The following is a 24342-nucleotide window of genomic DNA, read 5'->3' as shown; positions in this document are numbered from 1 at the left end:
AACTTTGAACATGACTGGGAAGAAAAGTTACCTTTTGTTTTGTTAGCTTTACGGTTGGCACCGAATGACACTACAGGATTTAGTCCTTTCGATATGGTTTTTGGTCACACCGCTGTAGGTCCTTTGGAGATGTTGAAATGTAATTTAATGCTTAAAGAAGGTAGAGAAGACTACATAACTATTCTAGAGTTTTATAAAAACAATTTGAGAGATGCTTGGCAACTAGCGAAGGTGAATGAGAGTGGAAGTCAAGGGGAAACTAAAAGGAAACATTATCTTGGAGCAAAAGTGAGAAGTTTCTGTGTGGGAGATAAAGTTTTAGTATTAGTCCAGAAAGAAGGTCCCTCTTTATCTCATAAGTTCAAAGGTCCTTTTTCTGTTTTAGAGAAGGGGAAATCTAAATTATTTAATCGATATGGGTAAGCATAGAGCAAAGTGAATGCATGTAAACTTGCTCAAGAATTATAACGAACGCCCTGTGCCGTGGCCACCGCCTGTGCCCATAGTAACGGTGTCACAGAAAGAAATTAGTTTGGGGAAGCACTCTGAGGGGCTCAAGAATTTTAAAGTTTAATCCGAGGTTAGAAAAGGAAAGGTTAATGGGAAAGGATAATGTTTTAGCTGATAGCCTCTCTAGGGGTTTTTCGGAATGAGTAGCTGTTCACCATTTTCTATTTTTGCACAAGTGGGTGAATGAATGGAGAAGTGTGCCTGTTTAACGGAGTTAAAGCTTTATGCAGAATTGTTCCCCTGTTGTTTGTTTCTTGTTTCTCTTTAGAAAAAAATAAAATCAGTTGATTTCATTTTTGGGGGGGGGAGGGGGAACATGTCATGGTAATAGCTCTATAGCGAAGAAACATATATTAACCCTTAAACGCCAAGCCGGTATTTCCGAAAGTGTCTCCTGTATGCTGGTGGCATTCGTGAGTGAGCACGGAAGCGGAAAAAAGGTTTTTTCAAAAAATCACAGCACGCTTAATTTTTATGATTAAGAGTTAATTTTTGCCTCCTTATTTTGTCATTGCCTGAAGTTTAGTATGCAACCATCAGAAATGAAAAATAATATCATTATCATATATAAATATTAGAATATATGACAGTGTGAAAAAAATTTCATATAGAATTGTATACAAATCGCGCTGTGAGCAAAACGGATAAAGCTAAAGAGTTAATTATTTTTTCGTTGTATTGTACACTAAATTGCGATGATTTTGGTATATAACAAATTGTAAAACGATCAAAGCAACACAGAGAAAATATAATCACAATATGATGCATGAATTTGTAACACGAGTACGTAAAAAAGGTTTTATTAAAAAATTCACCATAAATCGAAATATTGTGCTAGAGACTTCCTGTTTTTTGCAAAATGAAGGTAATTGATTGAATATTACTAGACTGTAAGTGTTTTAGCTTACAATTGCAGTTTTTTACTATTTCGGTCGAGTTAAGATTGAACGAAGGTCAAATTTTTTCTATTTATCGTTATTTATATGAAAATATTTCAAAACTGATAAAAGCTACAACCATGAGTTATTTCTTGTTGTATTCTACATGAAATTGCGCACATTTTCATATATAAAACTTTATGTAACGGCTAACATAAAACGGTGCAAACATTACGACAATTGGACGGAAAAAATTCTGATTTTTTCAGAAGAGTTACCGTGCAGACGTAAGGAAAAAGTTTTTTTCAAAAATTCACCATAAATCGAAATATTGTGCTAGAGACTTCCAATTTGCTGCAAAATAAAGATAAATGATTGAATAATACTAGAATGTAATAGTTTTAGCTTACAATTGGGTTTTTTACCATTTCGGTCAAGTAAAAGTTGACCGAAGGTTGAAATTTTGGCACATTGTTATTTATATGAAAATATTTCAAAACTGATAAAAGCTACAACCATGGGTTGTTTTTTGTTGTATTCTACATGAAATTACACACATTTTCATATATAAAACTTTATTTTATCTCTAATATAAAAAAGTGCAAACATTATGACAATCGGACGAAAAAATTTCTGTTTTTTTCGTAAGTTACCGCGCGGACATAAGGAAAAAGTTTTTTTTTTAAATTTACCATAAATCAAAATATTGTGCTAGAGACTTCCAGTTTATTGCAAAATGAAGGTAAATGAGTAAATTTTACTAGAATGTAAGAGTTGTAGCTTACAATTGCATTTTTCGACCATTTCGGTCTAGTCAAATTGTCCGAAGGTTGAAATTTTGGCACATCATTATTTATGTGAAAATATTTCAAAACTGATCAGGGCTACAACCATCGGTTGTTTATTGTTGTATTCTATGTGTAATTGCGCATATTTTCATATATAAAACTTTATGTAATGGCTAATATAACGGTTTAAACATTACGACAATCGGACAAAAAAATTTCAGATTTTTTTGGAAGAGTTACTGCGCAGACGTAAGGAAAAAGTTTTTTTTTTTTTTTTTTGTTTTTTTTTTTTCAAAAATTCACCATAAATCGAAATATTGTGCTAGAGACTTCCAATTTATTGCAAAATGAAGGTAAATGATTGAATATTACTAGAATGTAAGAGTTTTAGCTCACAATTGCGGTTTTCGACCATTTCGGTCGAGTCAAAGTTTACCAAAGGTTGAAATTTTCGTACTTATTGTGATTTATATAAAAATATTTCAAAACTGATAAAAGCTACAACCATGGGTTATTTATTGTTGTATTCAACATGAAATTGCACACATTATCATATATAAAACTTTATGTAACGGCTAATGTAAAACGGTGCAAACATTATAACAATCGGATGAAAAAATTTCTGATATTTTTCGGAAGAGTTACCGCGCGGATGTAAGGAAAAAGTTTTTTTCAAAAATTCACCATAAATCGAAATATTGTGCTAGAGACTTCCAATTTGTTGTAAAATAAAGGTAAATGATTGAGTATTACTAGAATATAAGAGTTTTAGCTTACAATTGTGGTTTTCGACCATTTCAGTTGAGTCAAAGTTGACCGAAGGTTGAAATTGTGGCACATCATTATTTATATGAAAATGTTTCAAGACTGATAAAAGCTACAACCATGGGTTGTTTATTGTTGTATTCTACATGAAATTGCACACATTTCCATATATAAAACTTTATGTAACGGCTAATATAAAACGGTGCAAACATTACGACAATTGGACAAAAAAATTTCTAATTTTTTTGGAAGAAGCATGGACGTAAGGAAAATGTTTTTTTTCATAAATTCACCATAAATCGAAATATTGTGCTAGAGACTTCCAATTTATTGCAAAATGAAGGTAAATGATTGTATATTACTAGAATATAAGAGTTTTAGCTTACAATGCATTTTTCGACCATTTCGGTAGAGTCAAAGTTGACCGAAGGTTGAAAATTTGGCACATCATTATTTATATGAAAATATTTCAAAACTGATAAAAGCTACAATTATGGGTTATTTTTTGTTGTATTCTACATGAAATCACGCACATTTTCATATATAAAACTCTATGTAATGGCTAATATGAAATGGTGCAAAAGTTATCTCAAAGTGACTAAATAATATCCGAGATGTGTCGCTGATGCTTTTTAGTGCAAGAAGAAAGAAATTCGCGCTTGCGCGCCTGGGTAACGATTGTAAACAAAACAACAGCTTGATCCGTGAACTCCCAGCATCCCTCAAGGTGCGTGATTCAAAAGATTTTGCCAAGTAGGCTTATAACTATTTTTCCGCGAATTAAAAAAAAATTTTTTTGCGTTCGACGTTTCATGAGTCAATTCGGCACCCAACAGAAAATTTTTGTCGACGTTTAATATGTCCAATAGGTGTTTAAGGGTTAAAAGAAAGGAAAATGTATTTTCTTTGAGTAGGTCTGCAGCAAGGAGGAATTCCCACACTGTGGTAGGCGTCTGTTCTCATGATTGTTCGAGAATACTCAGGTGTGGTATGGAACTTGGCATGCGCCGTCATGTCGTTAGAAACACCGCTTATTATAATGCAACATTTCGTTGAGAGCTTTCTAGAGGGACGGTGACCTTCGCTGGTATGCTCCGCCCTTTTCAGCTACCCCCCCAGATCGCTGCATATATATATGTATATGCCCTGAGGAAGTAGAAGAAATCAGAATCAGGTCATCAGAGAGATCGTTAGAGATAAGAGAATAAGGAAGAGACGAAGGATAAGTCCGCATTCAGAGAAAGAGAGAGAGATATTTTGACATTGAGCAACCCCTTTCAGAGAAGAACCATCCTACAAGTGGTTTTGAGGAGTATCTCGCCCTTCGAGTTTCAAGACTAAGGCATTCTTCCTGCAGTACGAAGTCAAGAAGTCGTCTGAAGTTTCTGCTGTCCACTTTTGAGAAGCCCCCACTTCGAGCACTGATTTTCGACAGCTGCAAAACTGGCCAGCAAGTATTTCATTACTGCACTGTTTCCCATTTTACATATTGTCAGATTTAACTTTATGTAAATAGGAGAAACTATTCTGCATTTATCTTTGTTAATAAGCTTGTAGATAAACTTCTATTCTGTTTGAGTTTCTTTCCATATTTGTATCCCGAGTTTCAACTGTTGGTGTATATTAAAGAACCTGAGCAGATCTCAGTCCGTAACACAGAGGTACCAGGAACACGGTCCTTTCAGCCCTGGAACCCCCCAGTCAAGGGGAAGCTTTCCGGTCGCAAGTCCGGTCTTTGCTGGAGAAGGGAGCCCTCCAGTAGGTGGAGGACGCATCCCATGGATTCTTCAGTTGCCTCTTCCTGGTGGAGAAGTAATTGGGGGGTGGAGGCCGGTCATAGACCTGTCGATCCTGAACACATTCATGTTGTCCCTGGACCTAAAGGATGCGTACTTTCAAATCCTGGTGCACCCATCCAGCAGGAGGTACTTACGCATCAGATGGGATGGCAAGTCCTACCAGTTCAGGACCCTCTGCTTCGGTCTGTCCACGGCGCCGCAGGTGTTCACCAGAGTGTTCTCCCTTGTGTCCTCCTGGGTTCACAGCAGGGGGATCTATCTCCTGCAGTACCTGGATGATTGGTTGTTTCTTTTCTCTTCAAGGGAGGCCTTAGAGAAGCAGAGGGATGAGCTTCTGGCTTTCTGCTCGAGGCTAGGCATAATCCTGAATCGGGAGAAATCCCATCTGGTCCCAGTCACCAGGATGGTGTACTTGGGGATGGATCTGGACTCGAGAGGGGCCAGGGCCTTCCCCTTGGAGGACAGACTGGCCAACCTGCTGAGGATAGCTCGTCCTTCTTGCAGGACACTCCCCCCCCAGCGAGGTGGTGGCAGAGACTCCTGGGTCGTATAGTCTCCCCGGAGAAGCTGGTCCCCGAAGGAAAGATCCTCTTCGGAGGCTCATCCTCCCCTCGCAGGACACCAGGGACGCCCTCTGGTTGTGGTCGGACCGGTCAAACACCCTCCGGGGGGTTCCCCTCTCGGACCTCCCTCCAGAGATGGAGGGATTGGGCCCCCACCTACTGCCTAAAACGAGGGTAGGGTCTTGACGGAGCAGGAGAGACAGCTCCACATCAACTGTCTAGAGAGGCTTGCGCTCCAGAGGGCCCTGCAGGGGTTCGAGCACAGAATCGGGAACCACGGTGGTGGCCTACATCAAGGAAGCAGGGTGGTCTGAAGTCCTCTTTCTTGTGAGATCTCACTGAGTCAATCCTGGAGTGGGCTGCAAGCACAGGCATAGGCATGACCCTGACAGCAAAGGCATAAGCGCGACCCTGACAGCAAGGTTCATTCCAGGAAAGAGGAATGTGATCGCAGACGGGCTAATCAGGCAGGGACAGGTGATAGGGTCAGAATGATCCTTACCCCCCGAAGTAGCGGTGGAGCTAATTGGGATGTGGGGCTCCCCTCTCCATAGACCTGTTTATGACGAGGCTAAATGCAAATTATTATTATTAATAGGTGTTAGTTTTTCCAGACCTCTGGAAAAACTAACACCTATTAATAATAATAATTTGCATTTAGCCTCGTTTGACTCCCTGGTGCCCAACCCACAAGCGGCCTTGAAGGATGCATTCCAGCACCCGTGGGACGGGCTGAGAAGGTCAAGAGGTGCTTAGATGATCTTGGTGGCCCCCATGTGGCCGGACAGAGAGTGGTTCTCTTATCTCCAGGCCCTAATGGTGTAGGGTCCCTGGAGGTTGCCCCTCAGGAAAAATACAAATTACCAAGAATTTGTGATTTTTGTGATGCTGTTAATTGTTTATTGTCAGTAAATATGCTGTAAACAATTTATGGAATTAAAATAAACAGTAAAAGAAATATGTATTAATACTAGTAATGCTACTTCCCACCCTTACTTTTATGGTTTACATAAGAAGACTAATGTTTGTTGTTGTCATTAAAGTACATCATATTCCATTTCATATTTTCATTTTATGAAATGAACCTCTGTTACTCTTACTAAAAGTTGTGACTTCATGAATGCAGTTGAAGAATTTTCTGGATTAATATTTTGGTTTTTTCATTTTCAAATTCAGCACATTCTTGAACAAAGAATCCACAGGTAGTGAGGACTGTCTGTACAAAATGACATGAAATGTTATTTTTCTTACTCGGTTAAGGTTGGTTTGACATTGATGTATGCAGATTCCCCTACTTTGAATGTTCAAGTTTTGTTCTTTTGAATTTAGAATTTACTTCTAAAAGTATGAAACAACTTGCTTATAGTTCAGAGTATTTGGCACCCAATTTTGGTAGACATTCAATCATCCAAAATCCCTGCCTCTTGAGTATTGTATATTTGATATTGGTTCTGTTACAAACATTCTTTTGTTTTATGGAATACCTTGAAGGAATGGTGCACATGTTTAGTATTGAATTTGCTTTTGTCTTTTGTATTATTTCAATAGATAACCTTTCAAGGTTATCTATTAAAAAAAAGTTTGCAACGGTCAGAACAGAAAAGGGATTTTGACGTAGGAAAAATCTATTTCTGGGTGATTGGCTCGTGTCGCCCTATGAAAGGATCCTTAATATCATTCTTTCTAGGTAAAATTAATCTAAAATTACCAGAGAAAAACAAAATTAAGAAAATGTCAGTAAAACTGACTCGCTCACTCTTTAAAAGAAGTGTCGGTATGAGAATAGGGGCGAGTGGGAACACTACCACGAGACATTCACCAATTAGACCTTCCAATCAAAATCCCCACTAGAGAGAGCTGATACCAACGGGCGATGCGGCCGCTACTACTACTACTAGGGGACGCCACGGACAGCAGCGCCCCTAGCGGTCATCCTTAATCTAAGAACATCTTGTCCTGCAGGGGGGGGCAATCAATACAGGGTGGGTTTCATAGGGCGACACGAGCCAATCACCCAGAAATAGATTTTTCCTACGTCCAAAATCCCTTTAATCCGGGCTCAGCTCGTGTCGGCCTATGAAAGAGTACCAGAGAAACAGACAAGATGGGAAAAAAAGGACAAATGAAAATCAGTTGTAAAAAGGAGGGATATAATATAAGTAAATCAGTTATTACAGCATATAAACTAAGTACTTAAGGCTAACTTATTTTAAACAATGACATAAAAGAAAGTTAGTAATGTAAAGTACTTAAAATTATAGTAAACATAATAAAATACAATAATGCAGTGTAATTTAACAAAATAGATTCACTTAGATAACGTATTTACAAAATATACAAACACATTGTGTCCTACCCTAGCATAAAAATAAGGGTAGGTACACTGAAGTACATTATCAGTACATAGTGTGGATGTCCCTAGCAAAAAAATAAGGGACAATCCACTAATATGATCTCAGCGGCTAAGGCTAGAATATCCGAGTAGCATGGCGATAGGGTGAGGCATGTTGGACGAGGTAGGTAGAGAGGAGACCTGGATCTATACTACGACTACTATACAGTATCAGGGGGAAACAATGTTTGCCCGCTGCTACTGCAGAAAATTTTAAAGATTCCAAGGACTTTAGATAGTGACGTTTAAAGACTGTCGGAGATTTCCATCCAGTATACTTTTTAAGATCCTCAAAGTTCATATGTTGAAAGTAATTAATTGAGGTGGCTACTCCCCTGATGTCATGTGCTTTTGGAAATGAATCAGGATTGGCTTGTTTAATGAAGTAAAGGATTTGTTGTCTAATACCTTTTACTGATAAAGTACCACCTTTTTCTCTCATGAAGAGAGAACCTGAGGATCTTGAGGATGTACGAGATAGAAAGGCTCTTAAAGTTGATACTGGGTTCAGAGAGAAGGGTCTTGCGGAAGTGGGATGACTTTCCAAGGAGCCCACCTTGCAAGAGGATCCTCATTTTTAGCCAAAAAACTACGATCCGGAGCAAGCAGAACTTCTCCTGAGGGGAGGAATTCCACATGACCCGCATCTCTGGATAGAGCCGACAGTTCTGAAATTCTAGCTCCTGAAGCTAGGCTTAATAAGAATAATGTCTTTCTAAGAAGCATTATGAATGTACAAGACGAGTTGTCAGTATCTGATGCTAGTTTGAGGACATCATTTAAGAACCATGAGACTGTAGTAGACCTTTGAGAAGGTCTAAGTCTAGCACAGGCTTTAGGGATAGACGTAAAATAAGATTCAGTCAGAGATCTATCTGGAAACCTAACTGAAAAGATCTTCTTCAAAGCCGATTTATGAGTAGTAATAGTGCTAGCTGCTAAACCTTTTTCAAACAAGGATCTGAAAAAGGATATAGCTAAATTAACTGTCATGGTTGTAGTGTTTGATTCTTTCAGGAAGGATGCTAATTTTTTAAACAGCTGAGTCATATTGTCTAATAGTTGACTCTCTCTTATCTGATTCTAGGAAGAGGATGTTTTGTGGATCAATGTTAGCATCTTTATTAGCCGCAAACTTCATGAAGTCCATAAAGTTAGGGTCTGAAGAATTCCTGAGGAAGCGAACACAGTCCTCATTTGTACTGATTGTGACAGCTTGGATTGGGAATCCGTTGAGGTCGGAGACCCCAATTCCAGAAGCAGAGGATACCAGTTGCTCTTGGGCCAGTCTGGAGCAATCAGGGCTACTAGTCCTTGAAAGTCCTCAGCTTGCTCAAGACTTTCAAGAGAAGATTCACTGGAGGAAAAACATAAATTTTTCTCCACTGATTCCAATCTAACGACAGGGCGTCCGTGGCATAAGCCAGAGGGTCCAGGTTGGGAGCCACATAGCAAGGGAGCTTGTGGTTCGCTTGTGAGGCGAAGAGATCTACTTGGAGACCTGGGACTCTCCGGCATATCCACTGGAATGACCCGTCGTCTAGGGACCATTCTGATTCCAGAGGGACCGACCGGGACAAGGCGTCTGCTATCACATTTCTTACCCCCGCCAGGTGAGTGGCGGACAGATGCCATTTGTGTTTGTTTGCTAGTGCAAAGATGGCTATCATGAAATGGTTCACATGTTTGGATTTGGAACCCTCCTCTGTTGATGCAATGAACTACCACTGCACTGTCCAAAACTAGTCCTTAGATGAGAACTTTTCCGGGGGAAGAAGTCTCTTCAGGGTAAGAAAATACTGCCATTGCTTCCAGAACGTTTATGTGGAGCTGGCGGAATTGAACTGACCAAGTCCCCTGAACTTGTTTTGAATTGAGAATATCCCCCCCACCGGACAGGGAGGCATCCGTGTGAATGGTTAACACTGGGAGGGGATATTGAAGGGGTACCCGCTTGCCAGGTTCTTTACTTTGTCCATGGACGGAGTTGATTGCGAAGGATCTGTGGAATTACTGACAACTTGTCTCGAGATTTGGCGTTTGCTCTCGATCGCCAAACTCGATTTATATCTTTCAGCCTTGCTTTCAGGAGGATATCTGTCACTGAAGCAAACTGAAGGGAACCTAGGATTCTTTCCTGGCTTCTCCTTGATGTTTGCTTGCATTTGAGAAATTGTCCTGACAGACTTGGCTATCTCTTTCCCTTTGGCCACTGGAATTGACAGATTGTGGGAAGACAAATCCCATTGGATTCCTAGCCACTGAAAACGAGACTCCGGAGTAAGTCTGGATTTCGTTTTGTTTATCTGGAACCCCAGATGTTCCAGAAATTGAACTACCTTTTTCGTGGCTTTGAGACATTCCTCGACTGTTGGTGCCCAGATCAACCAATCGTCGAGGTATGCTGCTATCATTATTCCCTGAATTCTCAATTGTTGCACCACTACTTCTGCTATTTCGTGAATACCCTGGGGGCTACATTCAGAACTGAAGGGCATCACTTTGAATGAGAATGTCTGATTTCCTAGCCTGAATCCTAGGAATGGGCGGAAGTGTCTGGCTATAGGGATATGATAGTATGCGTCTGTAAGATCGATGGAGCATGTGACGGCTCCACGAGAAGTAAGGTCCTTACCTGCGAGAGGGTAAGCATTTTGAACTTGTCGCAACGAATGAAAGAGTTTAGCCTTGACAAGTCTAAGATTACCCTTCTTTTTGTTAAACCTTTCTTTGGCACGCTGAATAAGCGACCTTGAAATTTTAGATGCTTGACTCTCGCAATAGCTCCTTTCTGAAGGAGTTCCTCCGCATAATCTGTCAATTCCTTTGATGGTACTTGATGGAATGATTTGATTGGAGGGGGATCTTTGATCCAACTCCAACCCAATCCCTTGGACACTATGCTCTGTGCCCAATTGCTGAACCCCCACCTGTGACGGAAGAGGAACAGCCTCCCTCCTACCTGGGGAGCCTCATTGTTGATGGGCGGGTTGACCTCCACGCCCTCCTCTGAACTGCCTACTCCTTGCCGCCCTTCCTGTGCCACGCTGGCAAAAGTGGCCTCTCGCTCTGTTACCTCTCGATTGCCTATTAAAGGGAGGGTAAGCCTGACCTTCATACATAGGGTTGAAGGCCGGCGAGAGTGCATAGGAGGTCGAGGGTTGTGACTGAGGAGACAGCAGGAGGATGGGCTGGGTCTGCTTCGAGGTTGAAGGTTGTCCCTGTTGGGTAACCGGGACGGCCTGAACGAATTGCTGCTGTTGCTGGTGTTTTTGGTAAGGCTGGAACCTTTTACCAGACTTCTTTAGTTTCTTACCAGCAGCGGGGGCGGATTCTTGTTTCCTCTTAGAGGAGATACCCCATCTAGGCTCTAAGGGCTTCTGGTTGACCCTAGCAGCCTCGTGGTGTACCTCATTTATAGCGGACTCTGGGAAGAGGTCCGCTCCCCACATGCTGGAAGCCAGGAGTCTATTAGGTTCGTGCCTAATAGTGCATTCCTGCAGAACGTGCTTTCGGCAATTCCTCCTAGCTTGGAAGAAGTCGAAAGCATCCGTCTGAACCGTTTGAAGCTGGGACTTGGCCAGAATCTTAAATAAAGGTTCTGTGCCATACGAAAGAGCAGCCATCTCTGTGATAATCAGAGAATTGAGGGACCTGCTAACCTAGTTCGAGCGTCGAACTCTGCCTGAATCAAGGAATCAGGGCAGCCTTGGGAGCTTTTCGCCAAACTGGTCCATAGCACAGTCCTGTGTTGAGCTTACCAAGGCGTGAAAGTGCAGGCAAGTTCTCCCACAATTCTCCGAAAGCTGGGAAGAGCGGAGAAGTAGACTCTGCTTCCCTCAGCTGTGGCATGGGCTCATCCTTGAGGACTGCCTGAAGAGTCGCTTCCACTATTTTTGTAGCGAACGGAAGAGAAGCCTCCTCCTCCGTCGCAAAAATAGTAAAAGGACTCTTGAAAGCCTGGAGCTTAGTTTTGGTACACTCCCAGTCCTCAAGGCAGTGAACCCATTCGCGTTGAGCGTGATCTCTACTATAGAGAACGTTCTCCCTGGAGATCTTGTCCTCCCTAGTGAGTGCCGCTACGGTCAGCCTAGCATATCCAATGAAAGGCTGCGTCAATCCCGGAGGATAAAACTCGAAGTCCTCAATCCTTCGAGTTCCACACTCCGGGACAGAGATCATACCGTCCTTGAATGGAGCGTAAGCGGCCACTCTCCATGGGTTCTCCATGGAGAAAGGCTGGTAGCGACTCATAAGGTGGTAGCTGGAGAATACCAGCACTTGCTACTGGGGAGACTGGATGAGGAGCCTGAGCAAGCCCAGCTACTCGGTCCTCGTTCTCTCTAACTCTGTTAGAGAGATCTTGGATGGACTGGCCCGACTGAGTCAAAGTGCTCGACAGTTGTGCGAACATCTGTTCGAACTTGGTTCCGAGGGCGGAGACCTGTGAGCCAACCATCTCTCCTACCTGTTGCATCACCACTGCTGAGAAAGCAGTGGGATCAAAGGTGCTAGGTCCCGCTACTCCAACCGGCGTTGCCGGAGTGGATGCGGTGGAGGCCGGAGAAGGCATTGGCTCAGCGGGAGCGCGAGCCTTCTCCTTAGAAGCCTTGCTTCTAGAGCTCTTTGAATAGGAAGAGCTCGGCTTAGCCTTCACCACGTCAGCATAGGAAGTCGAAGACTTCTTAGCTGAAGAAGACGACGACGACTTTTTAGAAGTCGTCTTAACAAGGGTCTTCGGTTCTCTCTGTCCCTTCACCTTTGGGGGTACAGAGAGAGCGGGAGAGCGGGTAGGGATCTCAGATCCCAAAAAGCCTTGGAAAGAAGCAGTAGAAGAAGGGACAGGAGAAGATCCAGGAGCGCCCAAGGGAAAGACCTTGGGCACCCGACACACCTACCTCAACCAACAAATCCTCAGCACCTACCGCATAGGCTCAATATTAAGGTCCAAGGTTGCGACGTCCGGGACCGTCTCCTGCGTGGCCACGGCCCCGAAAGACTGCTGCATCTCTTGCTGGATGGAGGCTATGAGAGGGGCTGCAGATATGGGGTCAACATACCCTGTTGACTTGCCACCGGGGAAGATCTGAACGGCCAGCTTCTTGTCCAAGATGTAAGGCTGGCCCTTGGCGGCGTTCTTCCCGAAGCCGCCCACCCAAGCTTTCAGGGTTGCTAGGGCGACTTCCCTCACACTGGCAGCCTGAAAGAGAAGGCGAAATGAAGCTTCTAATGGCGGGGCGGGGTTAACAAGCTTATGACTAAGTGTTGTTAGTAATACGATAAAAAAGTCTATAATCGACTTACCCCTTCCACCAGCTGACTGACCAGGTCGTAACAGATGGCGCAGGCTTCCGGGTGCCAGACGATCATGTCGTTGTAAGGCGTGGCACACGGGGCATGAGACCTGCACTCATCGTGGGCGCAGGGGTCATATAAAGTCGCATTGCACCCAAGGACCTGACAGTTGGTAGCCTGTAAGTGGAAAGATACATAAGTATCAGGAGAACACTTACAGCCTAACAATTGCTCCGCTGATGCCGGAGCGAGAAAGTTAGATTAAACCAGAGCCCCGCCATAATACGTGTGGTAGGAAGATGGTTGGAGTTTGTCCAAGGCTACGCCGGAGACAAGCGATAGAATCCAACCAGGTGTGGTGGTGAAAATTGAAACCACGACGGAAAACGGCGGAGATGGTATACATACAATTATAAATCTAGGAATTCATCATAAAATTAGGGTATATCCTTAAAAATAACAAAATAAATATCAAACCTTTCCCCCCCGTCTACTAGAAGAGTGCCCGGGTAAGAAGCAAGCTCCCTTCCGGTAGCGGGGAAAAAAGGGAAGGATATAGTAGGCAAGCAATAGACCACTAGTAGTGACCACCCTGCCCGCTGGCGGAGCCAGCAAGCTATAACCAAAGGCTCCGTTCGTTATAGTGGGGGAAAGGTGGCTGAGCAACTGGGGGGGGGAGGGTTCTCGGCGTAACACGGCGGGAGAGAGAGAGGGGGGGGGTGGCCTACTCCTCCCCGTCCCAACAACTACCCGCTCGGTGACCCGGTACCCGAAACAAGTGGTCGCCCTATACCCCAGCTGGGAAGAACCCCTGGCCTCCTCAGAGAAGGAGGGAGGAAGGCAACTGAGGTTGTCATGGCAACCAAGGGGTCCCCCAGACCCCTCCCTATACCTGGTAGGGAGGGAAGGGGAAGGGTAAGGTGCGATGGAACACGTGACCGCAAGTGGCCTAAGCCGCGATAGCAACACAACCGTGGAAGGGCCACGTGAACCAGGCTGTACCAATACATGGGACATGCACCTAGGCTAGCCTAACACCCTAAATAGAACTAAAATTACATCGTAAAGATGGAAAAGACACTTTTAGTAGAAGAAAAAGAAGCCCAGGAGGAGGCAAACTGTTCCGAGGAACAGAAGCCTACTCGGAGCTAGCGATAGCCGATGAAGAGCAAGAGCCGGGATGCTGGGCCAGAAACACAGAATAGCCCTAAATACCAAACTAAGAGAATTGGTAAATGGGCTAACCTAGCTAAAAAAGGATTTTGACGTAAGGAAAAATCTATTTCTGGGCGATTGGCTCGTGTCGCCAGCGAAATATCCTTTAATCTATTATTTCTAGGGTAAATGTACTAACACATACCAGAGAATAAATAAAATAAAGAAAAAGGTCAGTATGACTGACTCGCTCACCCTCTAGGAGGGTGTCGGTATGAACACTAGGCGAGTGAGACCACTACCACGAGCCAAATGCCAATAGAAATCTCCCACTACAAAACCCTCCAAGAGGGGAGCCGTCCCACAGAGGGAGCAGCTCGTACTACTACTACACCATCCCATGCTTGCGACTGCTGCGCCTCTAGTGGCCATCCTGAAGTTAGCAGACAATCTTGAGCGAAGGGATGGGTAGGGGGGGTATTTCGCTGGCGACACGAGCCAATCGCCCAGAAATAGATTTTTCCTTACGTCAAAATCCTTTTTTCTGGGCTCAGCTCGTGTCGCTTGCGCGAAATCGTACCAGAGAAACAGCACAAGATTGTAAACAAAGTAAATAAGATATAATAAAACAAAATAGGTCTCAAATAAAAGATACAAAATAAAAGAATGGATATAATTGCTAACAAGATACAAGTACACAGTAAAACAAAATCAGAATATGCTTAAATTACCCTTAGATCTAATTATGTTAATAATATAAGGTAATTTACATAAATACAAATAGGTACAATGATTACCTATCACAATAAATCTGTGTAACAACATGTATCAAAAATAGAAATAGCAATTAGTATAAATTTACATAAATATTTGATCAATGATAAAATAAAATATCTTAGGAATGTATATGACTTAATATACAAAACCCGTAACCATTGCGTTATGATGTATCCCCTAGCATAAAAATAAGGGGATAACATCTATGAGATCAGTATGGTAATCAGATGTTAGTGTCCCTAACCAGACAAAAGGGGCACTATACAATCATAGAGCGCTAAGACACAAGGTAAATGTTAATGAACAAGGCAGGAATAGACGAACTGTTGGGTGAGGCAGGTAGAAAGGAGGACTGAATCTTCTACTATAATCTAGCTAGAGTCAGGTTGGGGAAACTATGTTACCCGCTGCTACTGCTGGAAATTTCAGAGCTTCCAAGGACTTAAGGTAGTGACGTTTGAACACTGTCGGCGATTTCCATCCGGTATACTTCTTTAAATCAGCAAAATTCATATGTTGGAAGTAATTAATTGAGGTGGCTACTGCCCTGACATCATGTGCTTTTGGAAAGGAGTCAGGATTGGCTTGTTTGATAAAGTACAGGATTTGTTGCCTGATGCCTTTAGTGGATAAAGTACCACCTTTTTCCCTCCTAAAGAGGGGCCCCGATGAGGAAGAGGAGGTCCTGGATAGAAAGGCTCGTAAGGTTGAAACCGGACAAAGGGAAACATCTTGTGGAAGGGGTAGTACCTTCCAAGGTTCCCACCTCATCAAAGGATCTTCGTTCTTTGCTAAAAAGCTACGTTCCGGAGAAAGTAGCACTTCCCCTGTGGGAAGGAATTGAATATGATCCGGATCTCTGGATAAAGCCGACAGTTCTGAAAATTCTTGCTCCTGAAGCTAGGCTTAATAAAAACAGAGTTTTTCTTAGGAGCATCATAAACGAGCATGTGTCATTATCGGTTTCGGAAGCCAGTTTTAGACATCGTTTAAGAACCATGAAACTGACGTAGGCCTGACAGAGGGCCTAAGTCTAGCACATGCTTTAGGAATAGACGAGAAATAGGTATCTGTCAAGTCTATGTTAAATCCAAATTGAAATATCTTTTTCAATGCTGACTTGTTTGTCGTAATCGTGCTAGCTGCTAAACCCTTTTCAAATAAAGATCTGAAAAAAGGATATAGCAGAATTAACTGTCATGATTCTGATATCTGACTCTCTCAGGAAGATTGCTAACTTTTTGACGGCAGCATCATACTGCCTCAAAGTTGAATCCCTTTTATCGGATTCCAGGAAAAGAATATTCTGAGGGTCAATATTCGCATCTCTATTTTTGCCGCAAACTTCATGAAATCCATAAAGTTAGGGTTTTGAGAATCCCTGAGGAAGCGAACACAGTCTTCGTTTGTACTGACTGGGAGAGCTTGGGACTGGGGATCCGAAGGGGAACGAAGACCCAGTTCCAGGATCAGGGGGTACCAATTGCTCTTCGGCCAGTCTGGGGCTACTAGAGCCACTTGACCCCTGAATGTCCTGAGTTTGTCTAAGACCTTCATAAGGAGATTCACTGGAGGGAAGACGTAAATCTTCTCCCAGTTGTTCCAGTCCAGAGCCAGGGCGTCCGTGGCGTAAGCCAGAGGGTCCAGGTTGGGGGCTACATAACACGGTAGTTTGTGGTTCGCTTGTGATGCGAAGAGATCCACCTGTAGCCCTGGGACTCTTTGAAGGATCCATTGGAACGAACTCTCGTCTAGAGACCATTCCGACTCTAGGGGTACTGATCGGGATAGGGCGTCTGCTATGACGTTTCTTACTCCAGCTATGTGGGTGGAGGAAAGATGCCAACTGAATTTGTCTGCCATGGAGAAGATGGCTATCATGACGTGATTTAGATGACGTGACTTGGAGCCTCCTCTGTTTATGCAATGTACTACCACTGCGCTGTCCAAGACTAGCTTTATGTGGGAGTACCTTGGTGGGCGTAATCTTTTTCAGAGTCAGAAGACTGCCATTGCCTCCAGTACGTTTATATGGAACTGACGGAACTGGGGTGACCAAATTCCTTGCACCTTTTTGACCTGGGAGTACCCTCCCCAGCCGCTTAAGGACGCGTCTGTGTGGATGGTAATCCCTGGTGGAGGGAACTGAAGAGGGACTGACACTGACAGATTCTTGACTTTTTGCCCACGGCCGAAGCCGGTTTTCTTTTTTAGAATCAGAGGTACTGAGGATAGCTTGTCCTGGACCTGACATTTGCTCGAGAGCGCCAGATCCTGGTTAGATCTTTCAGTTTGGCTTTCATTAAGATGTTCGTTACTGAAGCAAACTGGAGAGAGCCGAGGATTCTTTCCTGAGCTCTCCTCGATGCTAGTTTTGTGACTTAGAAATTGCTTGACTGACTTCGCTATTTCTTTCCTTTTGGTGGATGGAATCGACAGAGTGTGTGAGGATAGATTCCATTGAATGCCTAGCCACTGAAAGTTTGACTCTGGGGTGAGTCTGGACTTGGATCTGTTTATCTTGAATCCTAGATATTCTAGGAATTGGATCACTTTCAGTGTGGCCTTGTTGCATTCTTCGACTGATGGGGCCCAGATCAACCAATCGTCGAGATACGCTACTACCATAATCCCTTGAGCTCTGAGCTGTTGCACTACTACTTCCGCTAGCTTCGTGAACACCCTGGGTGCCACGTTGAGCCCGAACGGGACTACCTTTGAAGGAGAACGTCTGGTCTCCTATCTTGAATCCCAGATACGGACGGAAGTGTCTTGCAATAGGGATATGATAGTAGGCGTCTGTAAGATCGATAGAGGTGGTGACGGCCCCACGGGGAAGTAAGGTCCGCACCTGTGAGATCGTGAGCATCTTGAACTTGTCGCAGCGGATGGCTAAGTTTAAGCGGGACAAGTCTAAGATTACCCTTCTTTTGTTTGAGCCTTTCTTTGGGACGCTGAACAAGCGACCTTGAAATTTTAATCTCTTGACTTTGACTATAGCTCCTTTCTGAAGGAGGTCCTCTGCGTACTCTGTCAATTCCTTGGAAGGAAGTTGACGGAAAGGTCTGGCTGGAGGTGGGTTCGTCAACCAGCTCCAACCCAGCCCTTTTGACACTATGCTCTGAGCCCACTGGCTGAAGTTCCACCGGTGGCGAAAGTGAAACAGCCTCCCTCCTACCTGAAGTTCCTCATTGGTTTCTGGTAACCCCCTCGACCTCCTCTGAAGTGCTTTCCCCTATTGGAAAGGGACCTCCCGATCCTCTCCCACGAAAGGACCGCTTACCTCTGCCTCCCTTGTTCGAGCGGTCATACTTCTGAGAAGCTTGACTCTCGAAGGCTGGATTGTAAGCTGGAGAGATGGCGTATGAGGTGGAGGGTTGAGGCTGAGGGGATATCACATAAATAGGCTGTGATTGGCCTTTAGACGTGGAGGGCTGAGCTGTCTGCACTAACGGCACTGTAGGAACTTGTTGAGGGAAGCGCGGCTGCTTCTTTTGGTAAGGTTGGAAACGTCTAGGCTTCCTTTGTCCCTTACCTTTTGGTGTCAAGTCTTGCCTTCTCCTAGCCATAAGACCCCAACGGTCCTTAAGGCTTTGGTTCAACCTCGTAGCCTCTGCTTGTACTTCCTTTACCATAGCCTCTGGGAAGAGATCTGCGCCCCAGATGTTAGAAGAAAGTAACCTATTCGGTTCATGCCGAATGGTTGCCTCAAGCAATACATGCTTCCTGCAATTTGTTCTAGCAGTGGCAAACTCGAACATGTCTGACTGCACCGTTTGAGTCAGGGCTTTGGTCATAAGCTTAAAAATTGGTTCTGAACCATAAGCCATGGTTGCTACCTCAGACATAGCCATCAGGTTTGATTGACCTGGCTAGTCTTGTTTTCGAGTCAAACTCCGCTTGAATAAGACTATCCGGGAGCCTGGGCAGCTTTTCACCAAACTGCTCCATAGCACAGTCAGGTTTGAGTTTGCCAGCTGTGAAAGTGTTAGGCAAGTCCTCCCATAATTCTCCAATTGACGGGAGCAACGGAGAAGTGGGATCTGCTTCTTTCAGCTGAGGCATGGGTTCCCCTTTCTGAGCTGCTGAGATGGTCGACCTCGCTATCTGGTAAGGAAAGGGAGCGGGGTACCTTCATCCATCGTGAAAATGGTAAAGGGACTTTTGAATGGTTGGATCTTGGTATTCGAACAGTCCATGTCGTCTAGACATCTAAGCCATTCTCGTTGGGCCTGGTCCCGAGAATAGAGGACTGTCTCCTTTGTACCCTGTCATCTCTAACCATAGCCGAAGGCGTGAGCCTAGCGTAGCCTATGAAGGGAGGCTGTAGGCCTTCCGGGTAGAACTCGAAGTCCTCTATTCTTCGAGTTCCAAACTCCGGTATGGAGATGAGACCATCTTGGAAGGGAGCATATGACGCTACTCTCCAAGGATTGTTCATGGAGAAAGCGGGCAGCGAGTCATACGGGGGAAGCTGAGATCCACTAGTGTTAGAGGTTGAGGGAGAGGCAAGGGGGGCTTCTCTTAGGCCGGCTATAATAGTATCCTGAGAAGTTATCCTATCCGACAGGCGAGATATCATATGTTCCATACTCGTCTTAGGGAGCCTACCAAGTTCGTACCCACTGTTTGGAACAGGCCAGCATTGGTGTCCAGAGCCGGAGCTGCTGCGGAGGTGGAGGGGAGACTCTGAATAGGCACCAAAGGTAGTGGAACTGGTGATACTGCCGGGGTACGGGATTTCTCCTTAGGCTTACTCTTTGATGACTTTGAGCCGGAGCTAGACCCTTTAGACCTGTCTGAGCCGGGATTACGAGCCGGAGACTTACGCGAAGAAGAAGACGAGGACGTCTTCTTCGAGGACGATGACGTCTTAGTCAAGGTCATATGTTTAGACTTGATCTTAGGCCTAACCGAAGCCTCTGGAGGAGTATATAACTCATCACCGGTAAAGCCTGGGAAGGATGGTGAAGTTGCAGGGGTAGAAGAAACAGTCACTCCCAAGGGGGACCCTTGGGTACCTGCATTACTTACCTCGACCAACAGGTCGTCTATACCTACCATAGGTTCAACATTTATATCCAGGGTTGCGACATCCGTGGAGATATCCTGGTCTTGTTCAGTCAAAGGAGGCGCCAGCTGTTGTTGGATAAAGGCAATAGAGGGGTCCGCCTCTACCGGATCGACGTATCCAGTCGCCTTGCCTCCGGGGAAGATTAACAAAGCTAAACGCTTCTCCAGAATGTAGGGCTGACCCTTGGCGGCGTTCTTGCCAAAACCTCCGACCCAGGCCCGCAGGGTAGCCAATGCCGTATCTCTTACTGCCGGAGCCTGTAAGAGAGGATATATTTTAGAATTAAGAACCACTTAAAACTAAAACTTAGGATATAACTTAAACTAGATGCCTTAAGTTAAAGTAATGATGAAAACTTAAGAAGTAAAAGAGGCGGAGCGGCATGCGGAGATGGAATACTTACGCCTTCCAAAAGCTGGCTCACCAGATCGTAACATATGGTACACGTCTCATGGTACCAGACCTGGATGTCCCCGTGCGGAGTCGCGCATGGAGCATGGGACCGGCAAACTTCGTGTCCACAGGGGTCCTGAAGTGTAGCGGAACATCCCGGATGCTCACAGTTGGTGGCCTGTAAGTGGGAAGACACATGAGTATCTTAAAGGGGTAACACTTACAGACTAAGGACAAAAGAACTCCGTTACGTGGCGGAGCTCGGAAAAAATTTGGGCATAACCCCTCCCTGCATGGCCTGAATAGGCTATAATCCCGGAGAGATCCGGTAACTACTAAGGGAGGGGTGGGGATGGTTTAAGAAACTTAAGATAAACTTAAAGATAACTTAAACCTACATGCAAGTAACCGGACTAGGTCCAGTGAAGCGGAGTGTAGTAACTCAGCAATACGGTACGGTTAGTAAAGACCTATTGTATGCTCCGGTCCAACTATGGTGGACTATACCCTTCCGCTGGATACCAGGACTCCGATAGGGAGGAGCTCTAGTAAGGAGGGAAGGGCGAGATGACATACAGACTGCGCTAACCCGGAGCGACAAGGAAGTAACGGAGGGGGGGAAGGCCAGAGCCCCCCACAACGTACACCACCCCCGGCCGAGCCGAGAAGCGGAGAGGTCGGAAACCAGTCAGGGACTGTCGGACTCCCAGGCCCCTCCGGTGGAGGGGAAGGGGGAGGCAGGCTCGGGCATGCTGGGCGAGCAAGGACAGACCGACCCACCCCCGCCCGACTCTATGGGAGAGCGGGAGAGGGGGAAGGGGACTGGCAGGCGCCTGGCTGACTCGTGATCACGTAGTGACCACGAGGCGGTAAACTAAGATACGGTAACCAAGCCTAGGCCAACCAACTGATCAGAGAGAAGCTATCGGGAAGCAACCAGAACTGAAAAGCGGTAGCATATAGGCCCATAGGGCGAAAACCAACTGATCAGAGAGAAGCTATGAGGAAGCGACCGAACTGATCAAACGGTAGACTAGGCTCTACGAGCCAGGACCTAGGCTAAGCCAGACGCCAACTAACCTAACAACAACAAAACATAAAAATATAATATATAATAAAAATGAAAGAAAGAAGGTAAAATAGCAGGAGAAAAAATCCAGGAGTGTGCGACTAGCCCGAAGGCAAGTCTACCACTCAAAGCTAGTCAGGGGCCGATACAAGGAACCTGAACTAGGGTCTGGATAGAAAAAAGCCTACATAAGGTGAAATACATACATGTATAACAACTTGAGTAGACGTAATAACGCGGATAATCAAAATAGAGCGTAAAATAATAAGGGGTGTTCTAGGTATGGGAGACCAAGAACGAACCCAACATGCGGCAGGACCATGCTGCCATGCTACCAGCCCCCGAGAACGTATCTATACCTAAAAACGGCAAATACCGTCTCGGGGACGGAAAAAACTCGCTAACCGTAAATACTGAGTACTTAACTTAGCTGCTGCGATAGCTGCACGCTCCATTATAGTAAAAATCCACGAAAGGGCACAAAAAACACAGAGAGAAAATTAGCACGTGTGGCTCCTGGCGCTAACTTTAAAAGGATGGCCACTAGAGGCGCAGCAGTCGCAAGCATGGGATGGTGTAGTAGTAGTACGAGCTGCTCCCTCTGTGGGACGGCTCCCCTCTTGGAGGGTTTTGTAGTGGGAGATTTCTATTGGCATTTGGCTCGTGGTAGTGGTCTCACTCGCCTAGTGTTCATACCGACACCCTCCTAGAGGGTGAGCGAGTCAGTCATACTGACCTTTTTCTTTATTTTATTTATTCTCTGGTATGTGTTAGTACATTTACCCTAGAAATAATAGATTAAAGGATATTTCGCGCAAGCGACACGAGCTGAGCCCAGAAAAGGCGATGTAAAAAACGATGAACGTGATATAGTAAGCCCATAAGTATAAGAAGTCCCAGTATGGAAGACCGGGAATTCTTAAAGGGGCAGCATGGCGCCGCCACGAGTCGACCGGGAAACCGTATATGACCTATTAGAAGGAAAATACTGGTTCCTGGAAGACTAAAATACGGTAAAACACTACTTATGAGGCACTTAACTTAGCCGTTGCGATGGCAGCACGTTCCATAATGGAGAAGGAGGTAAATCCAGATAATAGTACACAAGCAAGAAAATGCGTACGACGCTTAGCGCTAATAATTAAGGATGACCGCTAGGGGCGCTGCTGTCCGTGGCGTCCCCTAGTAGTAGTAGTAGCGGCCGCATCGCCCGTTGGTATCAGCTCTCTCTAGTGGGGATTTTGATTGGAAGGTCTAATTGGTGAATGTCTCGTGGTAGTGTTCCCACTCGCCCCTATTCTCATACCGACACTTCTTTTAAAGAGTGAGCGAGTCAGTTTTACTGACATTTTCTTAATTTTGTTTTTCTCTCGGTGGAATTTAGATTAATTTTACCTAGAAAGAATGATATTAAGGATCCTTTCATAGGCCGACACGAGCTGAGCCCAGAAAGGTAATCATGATGTTTGAATTGTCGTTGCTCTATCCACAAAAATGTGTTCACAAATTCTCAAATGTGAAGGCGCTGTTATTTGTATTTTTGTAACCCGAAGGGACTTGTTGACATTGTTTTTTTTTTCCTTCAAAATATGTTCCAGAATATATTTCACAGCTGGAAAAAAATCATTGATAGTGGTATAGGAACATTGAAGGAAAGTACTACATTGAAGGAGGCAAGTTGGATTAAACAAAATATCTCAATTTTTTTGCTACATCCCTGTATGTATACTTACTCTTCTGTACCTTTTTTACAACATTCAGTCTGCTGACTAATCCATTTAGCTTGTTTTCACAGCTTGAATTATTAAAAGACTTTTGTAAGCTGAGGGATTCTGCTTATCATTTCCCTCAGGAAGTGTAATTTCAAGTCCCCACTTACATTACAAATTTTAAGTGATTTTTCCTTTGAATTGTCATAAGGAATGGCAAAAGGAGAGTATACAAATAGTGACTCCTTTGCCATTCACTGGTGTAGTCTCAGTTATGAAAATAGAAATAAAAAATCTTAGGAAATATTGCAGGGAAGTCTAATGGCAGTGACCAGTGAATGAGGGCATAGGTAAGTTTAAAATTCACAAAATCCCTTTCTTTTGCCACAGGTAAGGCATGTAGTTAAGTTCTGTATATCATAAGCATAATGCTTACATGCTGTTTAAGGCATTAATACTTTAGGACATATCTTGTAACAGAAAAACAAACTAGTTGAAATAAAGCAGATACTCATAAATCAGGAGGCTGGTTTCTTAATCCCCACAGTCTGGCCTATAATATACATAAATCACACCCCTAGACTGGGCTAAATTTAAGGATGGCCAATTTATAAAAACACTGGAGAAAGAGAAGATATGGATATGCACATAGTATAAATTAAATTCCACGAAAATTGAAAGTAAATATTTCCAGCCCTGTGGGGAGCCTCTTTACCAAGACAGTTGTAAAATATGCTATTATTTTTTACCAACTTATAAATATTTCTCTAATAATCTTTATGTAAAATTATAATTAGAACAGGTCACATAATATCATAACAGGTTAAAACTGAAACAGGTTCAACCTATGTGTATATATGTGGTTGTTTATTTAGAGAGAGATACAGATATACGCTTAAACTTCCATGACAATTGATTTTTTTGTCCATCTGCTTTTGAATGAAGTCTTCATTTTGGAATTTTTTTACGATTACTTTTTATACTTAACATTTTCTTTTTAATTTCTTACTTGCAAATCTGTATATTTCCCTTGTGTAATGATTTCTTTTTGTTTTTTTTCCAGGAAAAGGAATCCTCGGAAGATTATAATGTTGCATGTATCTTGACACTGCCACCATACCAGCGGAAAGGTTATGGCAAATTACTGATAGAATTTAGTAAGTGAATTATTCTCA

At 44.0% G+C, this 24342-nt stretch overlaps 1 protein-coding gene across 1 annotated transcript in view; it reads left to right on the top strand.

Annotated features, from left to right (window-relative positions):
- The window catches only part of LOC135218786 (histone acetyltransferase Tip60-like), a 179095-nt gene that overhangs the window by 152236 nt on the left and 2517 nt on the right, over window positions 1–24342 (top strand). The window contains exon 8 of the mRNA XM_064255236.1: window positions 24231–24324. Within this exon, the coding sequence (XP_064111306.1) occupies window positions 24231–24324 (94 nt within the window). The remainder of the gene's footprint in view (window positions 1–24230; window positions 24325–24342) is intronic.

This window comes from Macrobrachium nipponense, chromosome 1 (genome assembly GCF_015104395.2).
Source record: "Macrobrachium nipponense isolate FS-2020 chromosome 1, ASM1510439v2, whole genome shotgun sequence".
In the NCBI taxonomy this organism is placed as follows: Eukaryota; Metazoa; Arthropoda; class Malacostraca; order Decapoda; family Palaemonidae; genus Macrobrachium; species Macrobrachium nipponense.
This window is presented reverse-complemented; position numbering and strand designations above follow the sequence as displayed.